A 16,039-nucleotide genomic window follows, 5' to 3' on the forward strand; every position below is an offset into this window, starting at 1 on the left:
CCATTTATTGCCATTCTATTTGATGTATAATATTTTGATGAGACGATTTTTATTATATTTTTATAACTTTCTACTCCTGGTTATTATTTAAAGGAGTTATATTGATATGATTAGATCTACATATGTTTAGGTCTCATATGTATTAATCCTATTGTGACACATATATTGTTTTATTATGTGGTATTGTATGCTCTCTCAGTCAATAAAAATTATACAGAAAAAAAAGAAAAAGAAAATCAGCCAATGAAAGAAGCAGACCCCCTTTCTTTAATTGCATTCACTGGCAGGATGCTCAGTTAGCCACCAACTGTAGGATAATTCATCTTGTCACATGCAAAGATTATACAGTAATTAATTGTGAATCGGTATTGAAGTGTTTACTATAGAAAGAAAAACTGGTATTTTAGCAGATAACCAATTTTATGTTCCTGTTATTGACACTGCTGTAATACACAAATTTTTTTTCCACAACCAATAAGAAACAGCATCCAGGTAAGTGTTTCTGGGCAGATCAAGATTTTTCCCCAATAACTTAGTCACAAATGGAACATGGTTGTGTTATTGAAAACAGTATGGCAAAACTTTAAATAAACTATCAACTTTGCTGTTACAATCACATTCTAGAATGAAATAGCCATTCAGTATGTTGTAATAGTTCTAGGGGGAATGTAATAGCCTGTGACTTGCAGGTATTGGCGAGATTCCACTTAGTCTGGCCGATGTTTTAAAGTGGCAATTATTTAAAAAGCACAGCAAATCCGTTTTTGCCTTTTAAATGATTGCCACTTTAAAGATTTTGTAGAATCTTAGCGATGCCTACAAGTCGCAGGCTATTCCGATTACCCCATAATGTTCAATATGTGACGTGGTTTACAAAAAGTTCCAAAAATTATCCTTTGGCAATTCTATTTTCCCCACAGTAAAATGTTTGGATCCGGGTAAGGAAAGGGAAAGTATTATTTCATTTGTTGTTGGTAAAACAAATCCCCTACTGCAGACTTTTTTTTTTTTGTTCCATGCAAATAATTGGGAGTTCTGCAATTTGGCCTGCACTAATTTTCATAGCCAACAACATTGGCACATGTGTTAACCAAGAGGTTAATGGCATATTCTTATTATTTGTCACAAGAAGAGGCCTGCTTTATATATATTCCAGTAATAGCAATGCTTCTATATTAGCTCAAAGGAATAAGGAAAATGAAATAGGTTGACAACTTATCCTCCTTTATTATCAGGCAGATCCGGCTGCCATGAAGTTCAGTTCGTTGGTCGCCATAGACTTATAGCATATACATTAAACAAATGGGGATGTGTCTATGGGTGCACTTGCACAACATAATAAGCATGACATTTCCATTAATCGGTTATTCTTTTATCAGCCATGTTTTAAATATTACAGCAAATTTCCTGAGATGGCAGTTGTGCTAATATGTAGAAAGACCTTCAGTCTTCACTTCTGAAAACAGACAACCGATATTTTTGTTCTTATCCAACCTACATTAAAGTAACTATGTTTTCTGTTCCATGGAACATCAAAAAAACATGTAAAAATTAATAGCCACATAACTTCTCTCTTTGGACTTATTAACCACTTGATAAAAAACAAAAAAATTAAAAATCCAAAATTGTCAGATTTGTTCACCGAGTCCGCATAATTTCCTGCAGAGTTTCAGGGAGCGAACACTGCTTCCTATTGTAAGTTAGCGTTCCAGGCTCTTTTCATTCCCATCCATCAGTATTGTCAGATTATCATTGCCTTTTCTGCTTTCATTAATAAACAGCTAGGGAGGGAAGAGATACATATTAAATACATGTGCTACCTATTAGACAGTAATACAGCAATGTTGATATTGGCCAATAACACTTACAGAATATCCAGCAAATATCAAATGCCAATATAACTCAAGATCATTAACAGGGCTGTATTTTATATTGTGTATAGGAAAGATTCATGGACTGCACACCCTGAATATATATAATGGGAGGTGCTACCTGTTGAGACTTTATTGCAGGAACAAAAACAGACAAATCACCAGTGCACAACTCCAGTTTACTGGGGGTGGGTTTGGGCAGTGTGTGTCTGCTCCTGTGGCCTTCTTTTGGGCTTTCAGCACCATTGTGATTCAACTGAAAGCCCAAACAGGGCTCCACTACGCCCATCTCGGCTCCAAAGTATTCCCATAAGAGCAGATATTCATAAAACAAACAGAATTCATTGTATGTACTAGCTTTTATTTCTACATAATGTCTGATCTTTCTCGCATCTTTTATCTCTTCAGTTCAGCAGAAACCAAAGTCTTGAAGACCTTAAGACAAATACCAACAATTCCAACCAGACTGAAAATCAATCAGAACCAAGCCACAATGACAGTTCAATCCTTTGGATCAAGGGAGAAGTGTTGGGAAGAGGTGCCTATGGAACGGTAAAGTCTCTTACTCCTGAAACTAAATTGGGGGAACTACTGTTCTTCTTTCCCAATTAAACTAGATTATTTCCTTTCTTTAATGGGTGAAGTATAAACTTTACTGTCTGGCCCCCTCACCTCCAGGGCCCATCTCTGCGGCTATGTGTAGAATGTGTTGAAGTTATATAGTCTACGTATAATTGTCTCTAAATGAATTTAAAATGTATTCTGAAACAGCTCAAAATGACAGAATGTGGGTAGAGCAGCAGTGACAAGCATCAGATGTCTATAACCCAACACTTTGAACACTTACAAGCACAGCCATTTATAGTAGACTCACCTCCCTACTCAATACTCCACCCGTTACACCATTACCAGATTACAGCTTTTGACTACCGGTTGAAAGTTTTGCCATTCGTGCACACAACAAACCAAGTCTTGCTTTGTGTGTAAATGGGGAATGCAGATCCAGAATAGGCAGAATGCTAGGGATGCTTGGTCTCCTGTACAATCTATCGGTATTTGTGGGACAGGAGAGTGGAGATGGCTTATAGAGGGAGGCAGCCTTACCAGCAGGGACTGTAAACAATGTATACATCAGTTTTAATAGTGCACACAGTTACAACAAATAATCATTCAAAATTGATCTGCTTGTAGGTGTATCGTGGTCTCACAAGTCAAGGAGAGCTGATTGCAGCTAAACAGGTGATGTTACATGGTTCAGACCCTACAGTGGCAGAGAAGGAGTACAAAAAGCTACAAGAAGAGGTGGACTTGTTGAAAACTCTGAAACACCTCAACATCGTTGGTTACTTAGGGACATGCCTCCAAGACACTGTGGTGACAATTTTTATGGAATTTGTACCTGGCGGCTCAATTTCCAGCATTTTGAGACATTTTGGGCCGCTGCAAGAAAGCATCATCAGCAAATACACAAATCACATTTTGCAAGGCATTGCCTACTTGCACAAAAACAGAGTAGTTCACAGAGACATCAAGGGCAATAATGTAATGCTGATGCCAAACGGGGTGATCAAGCTGATTGACTTTGGTTGTGCAAAGCGTCTTAATGGTCTTAGCATGAATGGGACCCAGTGGGAGTTGTTAACATCCATGCACGGTACGCCATACTGGATGGCTCCGGAAGTGATCTGCGAATCCGGGCATGGGGAGAAGTCTGACATTTGGAGTATTGGTTGCACAGTGTTTGAAATGGCAACTGGGAAACCACCCCTGGCTCACATGCATAAGCTGGCGGCCATGTTCTATATTGGTAAAAAGCAGGGACTCATGCCAACTCTCCCGGGTCATTTCTCTAAGAGAGCAAGAAGCTTTGTTGATCTGTGCTTAACCAGGTATGTAAAGATAGTATAAATTCTATACGTAAATAGCTGATGTCAATTGTGAATTAGAAACTCCTGTGCAGGCAGTACACAACCACATTGCAGTCAAACCTTTTACACAGCACGTTGTTCACAGATTTTTTTTTTTTTTTTACAAGAGTAAACTTTATGCCCCATGCATTTGGCAACAAACAGCAGTCATCAGAACTCCGTAGGAGACAAAATGATAAATCATACAAAATACCAATCATAGGGGGGAATTCAATTAAACGCGCTATTGAATAGCAATAGGAGGGACTCCCGCAGCTATTCAATACACCGCGCTGTTTGGGCGCACTAAGGATCTCTTCTCGCACCCCCCTGGGGATGCAAAGAGAAATCCGACCAAAGTGCCAGGTGTGCGGCTGTTTTTCTACATAGCGCGGCGCTAACAGCCGCGCGCCCGGCACTTTCGTCAGAGAATGCTGGTAACCGCGCCTTAACACCCTTGTTAAAGTCGCGATGACCGCGATAACCGGCATTCTCCGACCACACATCACGCTGAATTGAATAGCTCCGGGAGCTCGCCCCCGGCGCTATTCAATTCGGGTTGAATTGAATCGCCCCCATACATAGATGTAAAATAGGTGAAAATTAAATTCATGAAGGAGGTACAGTTGCGAGAAAGGACAAAAAGGGATCTGCTCATTAGAGCTCACAGTTTAGATGGCAATGCAGAGACGTTACAAGCTACTTACATTCAGAGTGGAAATGGGATTATGGTCCTGAATCAGAGGTGGACAGAGGTGCAGTAACAGCTGCAATGGTACATTGTCGCCGATGCCAGTGGAACTGCGGATTTTGATACTGTCCCTGACACCGCACAATCCAGACACGCCTGACGAGGAGAGCCAACCCTCTCAATCAGCTCCCAGGAACGCATATTGAAATTGCATGGATCTTTATGCAATTCCAATATGCATCCTCCTGCGGTAACCATTGAAATGTATGCACAGTGCGTCTTGGAAGCATGCACTGATTTAAAATAGCAGGAGCTTGCACACGATGTTCTTACTCAGTCCACCTCTGAATCAGGCTATATATCTGGTAGTACACCAGGACAGTAGTATCAGGTGGGGGGGAATAGCAGCTATAGATAAGCAGTAGGTTTAGAGAGTGAGCTTGAAAGATTAAACGTTTGGAAGAGTCTATTCTGTCGGGCTGGGGAATTTCATCAGACGGGAGCAGCAAAGGAGAAGTCTTGGAGGAAGGAATAATAGGTGGTGATCAGAGAAGAAAAGAGGTGCAGATCAGGGGCAGATTTAAGAGTTAGAGTATCATGTGACAAGATCAGAGATGGATGAGGGGGAGACGTTGGTGAGGGTGAGCAGCTTGAATAGAATTCTCATGTAAATGGAGAGCCAGGACACACGAGAGGAGCTTCTTGTTGACGTGCTTAGATTTAGTTAGCGCTGGGACATTGCAACACAGAGCTTGAGTAGGAAAATCAATGGAAACATTTGTACTAAAATATCAGCATTTGGAGCCAGGGGGCTGCTATTATACGGCCTTAAAGTGGGTGATGCTGAGAATACTTCCCCCTGAAAGCCTCTTATTCCCTTCTCCCCTCCTGTGATTATCTTCAAAGACAAAAAACTTCACTCCCTTACATCTTTCCCTTTCTCTCTGAGGGGGGCCCACTTGGAGACTGCACATGTGCCCCCCTCCTCTCAAGCCGTCCCTGCCTCCTGTCCATAAGCGATCATTTTCAATGCTTATGCCTCCCTTTTAGCTTTTTCCCTTTTGCCCTGTGGGGGAGATGTTGCAAATCTTCTAAAGAGGGCAAGTGGAGAAGATGCCCATAGCAACCAATCCGCTATCATTCATCAAGTACATCCAATAGAATAGCTAGAAACTAGTAGTTGCTTTGTACAACTCCACGTGTCCTTTTCAAGGGCTTGATACATCTCACCCTTTAACCTTTTTCCACATCAGTTAACTCCCTTCTGCAATATACCTGTCTCTCCTTATTGCCTAAGCTCTTGTGCGGAGCAGGGGGCTAAGGGTTGAGTCTGAAGAGGAAAGGAAGAAGTGCACACTCCCCTCCTCCTCTGTTGTGCTGTGTAACCTCCCATCATTGTACAGGGGCAATCACTTGACCTGGAAGCTCGCTGTGCCATTCAGTCTTGATCACTGCTTTATAACAAGAAGTAAAGCTGGGTACACACACCTAAGAATGGTGCGATGCAGTGAGCGATGTAATGTTACATCATATGCGCCTTACACACTGCACGATCTGGTGTATGAAGGTGGGATGAGTCATTACATGCTGCATGTAACAGCACCACATCAATGGATCTGCCGTACACACTATATGATGTGTACAATATATTGTTACGATCAGCGTCGGAACTATATAATGTACAATACATCATATAGTGTGTACCCAGCTTAAGTTAATCAGGAGTAGACAGCTGGGACCTCAGGTCAATCCCATGAGCAGTCTGCTGGCCACCATTGGAACACTCCAATCCCCATAATTTTTACTTTATTATTAAGCTGTGTTAATTTGTATTTTAAAAACTTTGCCAAGAGGATACAAAAAAAATAAAATAAAAGGAAAGTGTCAAAATGCTGGAAAAAAAACAAAAACAAAAAACAGAAAACTATGCATATTTCCAGGGACAAATATTGAGATGGGTTAATCCTCCTGATGCCTCTACTATGTTTAGAGCAACAGGTACACCAATAGAAACAAAAACCTTCTATGATAAGTGAATTGTAATAATGTAACATAGCACGTTGGAACTTCTACCTATAGCCGTGCAGAGGTCATATACATTATACTTACATGGAGCTAGTGAGGAGGGAGCACCATGAAGGTCTGAGGTTCAAATACTTCAAGATAACCTGAAAAAAAAAGATACAAAAGAAATTAACAAGAGTACTCTAGATGTAACAGCATCACTTAGGAATGCTTAGTCAGAGGGTTAATTTGTAGCTATACAAATGAAAACACATTAAAGAGAATATTAAAATGGAATTTTGCCATAATATACAAGCAAACCAGCCAACATTCAAAGTTATAAAACTGTTCCTTAGTTAATTTCTACTAAACACAAATACAATTGATTGTGAACACTTTTGGCGGCAATTGCTATGTACTTTAGATGGTAGGGGCCAGATTCATATTATTAAAAAAAATTATTATCCATAACAGGGTTTGTATGCAATGTGTCTTCCATTAACATCACCATGGATCTGTTCTGTCAACTGTTAGTTGGCTTTGTAGTGTAGCTCTGTTACAGCTGCAGTCAATACGGTATGGACTCCCCTGTGCCTCTCAATTGAACGTTCCCCATATGTACACAAATGTAGTAGTAGCTAGAACACTGTAGTAGTGTTGACTGCACATAACATACATATTAATCGAACCAGCAACAGAAGATTTACAGGCCCATTCATCACCCCATTGGCCTGATAATCTTAAATCTTTGTGTGTCAGAAAATGTGATCATCAGGATAGAGGGGCACAATTAATTTAATTTCCTTCTAACATGCCAGCAGAAAACAAAGCCTTTGGATACATCAGGTGCACAATCATTTGATTAAAAACAAACAGATTTTGGGTGATTGCTGTACATTATTTCCACAAAGCATTTAAACTCTAAATTGATCAAATATAGTGAACAACAATATAACCAACAAATCATACGAATAGAAAACGAGAAAGCACAGAACAGTGTCAGATGTAACAAAAGCAATGAGATATTAAACAATTTTCTGCAATAAATAAATATATATTTTTAGAATTTCTTATTCTAACAGAAACCCAAATCAGTCAATAAAATCACTTACATGCTAATTTTATCTGTAATTTTGTCTGTTGTAAACCAAACTGGCCCAAAATCTTAACAAATGTGACAGGTAAGATGCTGCCTAAAGGTGCATACACACACAACTATTTTTTGAATGATTATCGTTAAACGATATCGTTTGAAAAAATCGTTCACTTTCTGAGTCAAACGATGAACGATTATTGTTCATGCGCGTTCACATTTGTAGTTCAGTCAGACTTGTCAACTCAACGATTTTCATAAAGTTAATATGCAAAAATCATTTGTAGTTCATAAAAATTGTTCATTACATTTAAATGAACATAGTAAATGAACAACTTTAGTAAACGATTTTAGTAAATTTTTTCAAGGTAGAAAATAGTTTACTAAAATCGTTCATTAACTAAATCGTTGTGTGTGTATGCACCTTAACTCTAAAAAAAAAAAAAAAAAAAAAAAGTTGTGATTCAAAAGGAATTGCCCAATCAGGTGTGAGCACAGGAATAGATGGTGAAATCTGATCAATACATTTCGTTTCCTTCTATTTGGGACACTAAAATAATGACCAAGTAAAAAACAGATATAAAAAGAATCAGGATTCTGGCCGTAACCATGATAAAAAAAAAATAAAAAATAAAATCTAAAAATGTTCTATTTATTTAAATTATATATATATATATATATATATATATATATATAAACACACATACATATACACACACACACATATATATATATATATATATATATATATATATATATATATATATATTCACACATATACACACACTTTTATTTTTCCCTTTTCATTCCTCTCCTTAAAACTAGTGGCATTGTATAAGTTTTTAAATGGCTAAAGTCCTTGCTGAATCAGTTTCCTCCATTTCTTGCAGATAATCCACTGGAGTTAGGAATAACTATTGGTAGGAAACCAATAAATAACAGTACTAAGCATTCTGGAACAAGCTGCTTGCCCAATAGATAGATTGAACTATGTTTGATAATTTTACCCAATTTTTTCTAAGCAACCGTAAAGGTGCGTACACACAATGATTTTTTGATCACTTTAACGACGTCGTTATCGTTAAATTGTTTGTAAAATCGTTAATCTTTAAGATGAACGATAATAGTTCATGCGCATTCACGTTTGTAGTGTATCATCCATTCTGACTGTCCAACAAACGATTTATCGTTCAGAAAATAGTTAATGTTGTGCAGAATGAACGATAAACTATGAACGATTTCCATTCACTGTATGCATGATTAAAAAATCGTTCGTTTTTGAAAATCGTTCATTATTTTAGTAACCAACAATTTTTAGTGAACGATTTTTGTTCACTTTTTCAAGGGAAAATCTGAACGACAATCGTTCACTAAAATCGTTGGAAACTAACATCGTTGTGTGTGTATGCAGCTTTAGTGTTAGCTGAATTCACTGCTATTTATCCTATCCCTGTACAGCCATAGGACTGAAAAAGTGTCAGACATACATGCTGGGAGTTGTAGTTCATCTGGAAATCTTGAGGTCTCCTAGTATCCATATTTTAATACCCTTACTGCAGCATAAACAAACTCAGCCAAAATACTATTTTGAGATGAGATCCAACTCCTACTGTGGTAGCATTGATGATCTCAGGACACATTTTCTCATCTGTTTACAAAGTTTATATGTTCCTATTAAAACAGTGTAGATTGCAACAGTGTATACTGAACAGCTTTCTGGAAGTCATAGAACAGAATCAGTGAATCATTTCCCCTAAAATATAGAGGAAAATGTAATAGGGGTTGGTAAACTTCTTTTTTGTATAGGCTAGATCTCCTAAATAATAATGTCCCTTTCTAGTAGATCTGTGCTATGGTAAATAAACACTACCCACACAATGATCAGCTACCAGCAATATTTATCCCAAATGAAGCCCCTTCTGATATGTTAGAAAATGGTTTAATTTGGGTTACAGGGTTGTGATGTAAAGATAACACCCAAACGGGCATTTCCCCAAGCTTTTTAAGGATATATTTTTAATAAATATTTAGTAGTGTGGAAAATGAGGTAGTTATCACCCCTCGATACCTGTACCTGGCACAAACATTGCTGCAGATTTTCTTAAGCATCTTCAATAGAGCGAAGGAGGCACCTATGAGCATATGTACAGTGTGACATGGCTTGAAATATCATACAAAAATGTCCTGCTTGGACGTAGCCAAAATGTTACATTATTTAATGGGACTAGAAAAATAAACAGTACTACACTTAATTTCAGTGGGGTTTCTACATGTATTTCAAACACTTAAATGAATGTAAGAGAACACAAGGACATTTGAGCAATGAAATCACTGTTTGTGGGTATGAAGCCCCAGCAGCTGAATAGCCACCAGTTTATATCCAGAAGCCGGCAGCCCCAAGGGAGAAGATCCCAACAGGGCAGGTGAGTACCCTATCTCCCCCCCCCACTAACTCTCCCTTAGTGGTGTCCAACCCTAACCTCCCCCTTAGTGCCTAACCCCCCCCCAAAAAAAACAACAAAAAAAATAGCGTCCCTTGGCGCTCCAGCGTCGGGATTAAGATAGGCGTATTTCGACGCCTATCTTAAGTCCCATGCCGGGATTCGGATGTCGGTATGGAGACCGGCGGTAACTACATCCCTCTGAATTGCCATTTTCATGTACTGAAACCAAATTTAAATAAAGCTACAGTATAAACATCTGCATTACTAAGTGTGGGGGATCTGATAAGTTATACTTTCTGCATCATAAGAGGATCTACATAAAAAAGCATTAGTTATCCTTACACGACTCTAAATGATTATCCTTTCAGTATCATAGTAGATATTCAAACATTAATTAGGTGGTGGGGGGATCTGCACTTCTATACCACTCCAGCATTACCCAAGCTATACTACCTAGGATGTGGCAAGTATTAAGCCTTTCATACAGCAGATCTTTTTACTCACTCCTATACCTACTGGGTCCTACTTTGACAAATTTGTGCTAATATAACATCTACTTACAGTCTACTGTGGCCTGTTCTGGGCAGCATAAAAGGGCACTACCCAGAAGTATATCCTTTTCATTGTACAAAAAACAAAGTGTAATTTGTCACATCAATACTAAAGAGACAAAGTAAAATGACAAATGAGACTAACCATTTGCTGTATGATTGACAGGGAACAGGAGGATCGGCCATTTGCAGAAGAGCTCCTACAACACTCGTTCATTCAATAGAAAATCTAAACTACCAACGTGCCATCACTGAAGCCTAGCCAACCAGAGATCATGCAATTCAATAAAGTAAATGATGAATAAAACTAATTTCCCGTTTATGATTCTACTCTGGCACTTAGCATTTGAATTAAACTTTGTTGTATGAGAATATATATATGTCTGTGAGGGTGCACTTGAGTAACTTTACTGTTTATACTGGAGAATGAATAAAAAAGAAAAAGGCTGTTCTGGATTACAACGTCAGACTATACAACCGTTGGAGTATAAAAATATTCACGTAAAAACCTAGTCGTTTTTGTGGACAAGAAGCTGTTGACACCCTCATAGAAGCATATTACAATAAAACACATTTTATACAGTACCAATACAATTTTAGACTGAGGATTAGGTTTTACAGGGTTCCACATTTGAACACGGACGAGTCACCCTTAGGTTTAAAGCATGTATTCATAGTGATGTAGTCACCGAATTAGGATCAAAAACACAGTTACCCATTTTTTTATTCTAATTTCATGCTTTAAACCTTATTCCATTTCTATTATTCAGTCCCACTAACAGGGAACTCTGTATGAGTAGCTGCTAGGTTCAGTTCTCTGTATAGGCGCAAAATAAGGGTTGTTTGTATAAAGTATATATCTACACACACATACACAATCTATATATTTTCCATATAATACACAAAATACACACACCCGTGGCACACATTCTTTTGTCACATGAGCAGTGGTCACACCCAGTGCACTCGTCACCCACACACCATAGAGGGAGTCAAATTGTAGCTAATATATGTGATCTGCAACCTATCAATTCACTAGGAAGTAGTGACATCACAAAGCATCTTTAAAACCAATTTAATTTGTGATAAAGCATTCCTTGACAGCATTTGTTATTATGCAATTACATGGTGGTGTCTTAACTTAAGGGTTTTGTGATTCAGTGTCTGATGTGAAATAGAGCAGGTGTTACAGACAACTAAACCATGGATGTTTCAAAGGATACTTTACCTTTAAGTCAGAACTCATCAGCTTATGTATGTACCCTTTAAAAAGACATACATTTTGTAAGGCTGATATAGCGGAAAGAGATCCAGTTCGTAAGACCGTAATAGTTGTGTACAAAACCGTGAAAGCAATGGTGCCAGCAAGGAAGAGGTAGTGGTGGGAAAAATAAACTACCAAGTACAACAATACTTTGAATGGGTTTTCTTGTACAAACCACTTTAGCTACAAACCTTAAACAAACATTTTTGATATTACGATGAATTGCAGACTAAAAGTGCATACACATGTAAAGATTTTCTGTCCAACCATCCAACTAGTTGATTGGTTGGAATGAAAATCTGGTAAGGTATGAAAGCAAATGACAATTTGCTCCAAAACGCTGGAAAATGGACAAAAACTTGTTTGTTAAATGATTGATCTAAACAATTTGTTCAAACTTATCTAACAACCATTTTAAACTGTTTTCTGGCATTTGACTTGGCCATTGCATAACATTCCACTTTTTAGTCTTAAAAACTCTGTTTGCTTTTTGCAGTATGCTTCGGGTCATTGTCCATCTGCACTCTAAAGCGCCGTCCAATGAGTTCTGAAGCATTTGACTGAATATGAGCATATAATATTGCCCGAAACACTTCAGAATTCATTCTGCTGCTTTTGTCAGCAGTCACATCATCAATAAATACAAGGGAACCAGTTCCATTGGCAGCCATACATGCCCACGCCATGACACTACCACCACCATGCTTCACTGATGAGGTGGTATGTTTTGGATCATGAGCAGTTCCTTTCCTTCTCCATACTCTTCTCTTCCCATCACTCTGGTACAAGTTGATCTTTGTCTCATCTGTCCATAGGATGTTGTTCCAGAACTGTAATGGCTTTTTTAGATGTTGTTTGGCAAACTCTAATCTGGTCTTCCTGTTTTTGTGGCTCACCAATGGTTTACATCTTGTGGTGAACCCTCTATATTCACTCTTGTGAAGTCTTCTCTTGATTGTTGACTTTGACACATATACACCTATCTCCTGGAGAGTGTTCTTGATTTGTCCAACTGTTGTGAAGGGGTTTTTCTTCACCAGATAAATAATTCTTCTGTCATCCACCACAGTTGTTTTCCGTGGTCTTCCGGGTCTTTTGGTGTTGCTGAGCTCTCCGGTGCGTTCTTTCTTTTTAAGAATGTTCCAAACAGTTGATTTGGCCACACCTAATGTTTTTGCTATCTCTCTGATGGGTTTGTTTTGATTTTTCAGCCTAATGATGGCTTGCTTCACTGATAGTGACAGCTCTTTGGATCTCATATTGAGAGTCGACAGCAACTGATTCCAAATGCAAATGTCACACCTAGAATCAACTCCAGACCTTTTACCTGCTTAATTGATAATGAAACAATGAGGGAATAGCCCACACCTGTCCATGACATAGCTTTTGATTTGATAGTCCCATTACTTTTGGCCCCTTAAAAAGTGGGAGACACATATAGAAACCATTGTAATTCCTACACCGTTCACCTGATTTGGATGTAATTACCCTCAAATTAAATCTGAAAGTCTGCAGTTAAAGCACATAATGTTTGTTTCATTTCAAAGCCATTGTGGTGGTGAATAGAGGCCAAAATATGAAAATTCTGTCAAAGTCCCAATATTTATGCACCTGACTGTACTATCAAATCATGTGTGTGTACATCAGTAGAAGAATTGATTGGTTAAGTGTTATAACATAAAAGGCTAATGGAGACAGACAGAACTTGTGCAAAATAATGGAGGTCTACATACATAAATATCTATGTATCTATCTATAAAAATCCAAATTCCTGGCGCTCACTATACATATAAACAGTACTTGACCCCGTTGCCAGCAGCAAAGCTGCCTATAAGACAGGCAGACAATTATAGTAACCAATTGTGCAGCGACACTCAGAGGTTTCAATAGATCACAAGACAAAAGCCTAACCAATTGTGTAGTGGCACTCAGAGGTTTACTAATATATATATATATATATATATATATATATATATATATATATATATATATATATATATATATATTATATATATATTTACTCCACATTACTTGGCAAAGATTGGTGTGGTTCTAACAGATTTTAGTCCTGTTAGAGAATCAAGGTAACCTGACAGCATTGGCCTAAAGAACACAAAACACTGGAAGCCTGGAAAATCTTTAGCTGATCTGATGAACTGAAAATTACTGCCGCTTCACTCTGGTAGTTTAAGTAGTGTAGGGTGAGTGGCTGGATGAGCCCATGGATCCACAGTTTCTACGTTTTATCAAAGTATGCTAGTGGTGTAAAAGGTGTGGGGTGTTTTTGTAGCACTCAGTTCCCTGGACAACACTTTTTAAGGCTTCATGCTATAATACCAGGAATGTTTGGAATGGATCCAGAGACATGATCAGGACTTCAGGATAACACTCTTACCCGTCACTAGGGGGTCTTTGTACTAAGCAGTGATAAGAGAGAGTGAAAAGTGATGTCAGTGATAAGGTGCCAGCCAGTCAGCTCCCAACTGTCATTTTTTTAAACACAGCCTGTGAGATGGCAATTGGGAGCCGATTGGCTGGCACCTTATCACTCCGTCTCCTAACACTGCTTAGTACATAGACCTCTGTATCTTAAAAATCGATCAAGCATCTTTGATGCAATGAAGAAAAAAAATAAAATTTTGGGAAAAGAGATCCTTCATCAATATGCAACGACTAATGGGCATATTGCAATCAGCCTGGCCAGCATGCCTGTTTGTAACTGTGATAACGAAGTCCATCATTTCATAAAGTTCTGCTGTCACATAGAGAAAGCACTAACAATTAGGTAGATGTACTTAAAACTTGTCCACCTATGGTAAATGGACTAAAATAACTTGTATAGTCAGAGGAATTCATGCTTAGAAATAGGTTTTAGATCAAATACCATTATAGAACACACTAATCCCCATTAACCTTATATCCTCCTGAAGTACAGAAAGGAATAACTATACAATCATGTTAAAAAAGTATTGAAAATTATAGTAGTCTATCATCTTTCAAGGTGTTCATATTTCAGGACATAATTAACAATCTGGTCCTCATCAAGTCCTAAATTTGGTAAATCTAATTTTGTGTGAAACATTTTTTCATCAGTTATTCTAGAGGTGTGAATAAGTATATCCAATTATCAGTATCTTATAGAAACCCTTGTAGCAATTACTTGGTTGAGTAACTTTTCCCCACTCCTTGCAGCACTGCTTCAGTTAATCAATAGCATCATTTAGGCACAGCTATCAAGAGGTCATGCCACAGCATCTACACAGCATTTAGGTCTGGAATTTGAAAAAGAAAGATTTTAGCTAGTCAGCCCTTCAGTTGGCATGCTGGTGATGGGATGTTGCATTATACAGTTTTGGCCAAGCTTCAGTTGTTGGACAGATGGCTTCAAATTTTACAACAGAATAGGCACATATATAAAAAGGAGTTCATGATGTACTGCAGGATTACAATAAGTCCAGGTCCTGTGGCTGCAAAACTAGCCCAGACCATCATCTGGAATGTTGGTATGATAATATGAAGTTTGTTTTTAAACTCCTCCATTTTGGATTCATCTGTTCAGAAGACATTGTTCTGTATGAAACTTTACACGCCTAAAATATTTCTGCAGTTTTTTTTTCCTCCAGGACACCTTTAGAAAAACTGGTGACTGGCACTAAAAAACATGTGGGCTGCTGTGATGGGTCAAGGTTAGCTGCCAGGAGACTGAAGCCTATACAACCTTGCTTCAGGAAATGTACGGTGTCCACCATTATGCTTTGCTTTTTCTTTTAGGTCCTTATGCCCCGGAAAACTTCACGTATCTAGTTTAAAATGTACTGTTGGTAGTCCACCGAATGTAGCTTTTGCATTCTTTGTAATTTCTATAAACGAAGCACAGATTTAAATTGGGTATCTTGGCTGGGCCACATCTGGAAGATTGGCAGCAATTTTAAACATTTTCCATTTATCAATAAACTCTCATTGTAGACTGAGGGACACGGTAGGCAATGGTCATATCACCAATTCCAGACTCATGAGTTACCTAAGTAAAAATGCCTGGATCTATAGTTGATTGGTCATCAAGGCATTATTGTACTAATAAACTATAGATCCAGGCATTTTTACTTATAGACTATGTGTTAACCACAGATTGATCACGATTAGGAGCAGCTTCCTTTTAATATTACATTGAGACATTTATATCACATGTGCGCCTTAATTCTATATGGTTCATA

General features: G+C 38.1%; 2 protein-coding genes across 2 annotated transcripts in view; one reads left to right on the top strand and one right to left on the bottom strand.

Annotated features, from left to right (window-relative positions):
- The window catches only part of MAP3K19 (mitogen-activated protein kinase kinase kinase 19), a 66,305-nt gene extending 55,099 nt beyond the window's left edge, over positions 1-11,206 (top strand). The window contains exons 12-14 of the mRNA XM_088472271.1: positions 2,280-2,423; positions 3,063-3,760; positions 10,728-11,206. Coding sequence (XP_088328397.1) covers positions 2,280-2,423; positions 3,063-3,760; positions 10,728-10,785 — 900 coding nt within the window. The 3' untranslated portion in view covers positions 10,786-11,206. The remainder of the gene's footprint in view (positions 1-2,279; positions 2,424-3,062; positions 3,761-10,727) is intronic.
- The window catches only part of CCNT2 (cyclin T2), a 45,452-nt gene continuing 29,680 nt past the window's right edge, over positions 268-16,039 (bottom strand). The window contains exons 10-11 of the mRNA XM_088472274.1: positions 6,579-6,637; positions 268-1,781 (exon numbers count right to left, since the gene is read on the bottom strand). Of these exons, the coding sequence (XP_088328400.1) occupies positions 6,585-6,637 (53 nt within the window). The 3' untranslated portion in view covers positions 268-1,781; positions 6,579-6,584. The remainder of the gene's footprint in view (positions 1,782-6,578; positions 6,638-16,039) is intronic.

Source organism: Taudactylus pleione, unplaced genomic scaffold (assembly GCF_031769625.1).
Source record: "Taudactylus pleione unplaced genomic scaffold, aTauple2 ptg000122l, whole genome shotgun sequence".
Taxonomy (NCBI): domain Eukaryota; kingdom Metazoa; phylum Chordata; class Amphibia; order Anura; family Myobatrachidae; genus Taudactylus; species Taudactylus pleione.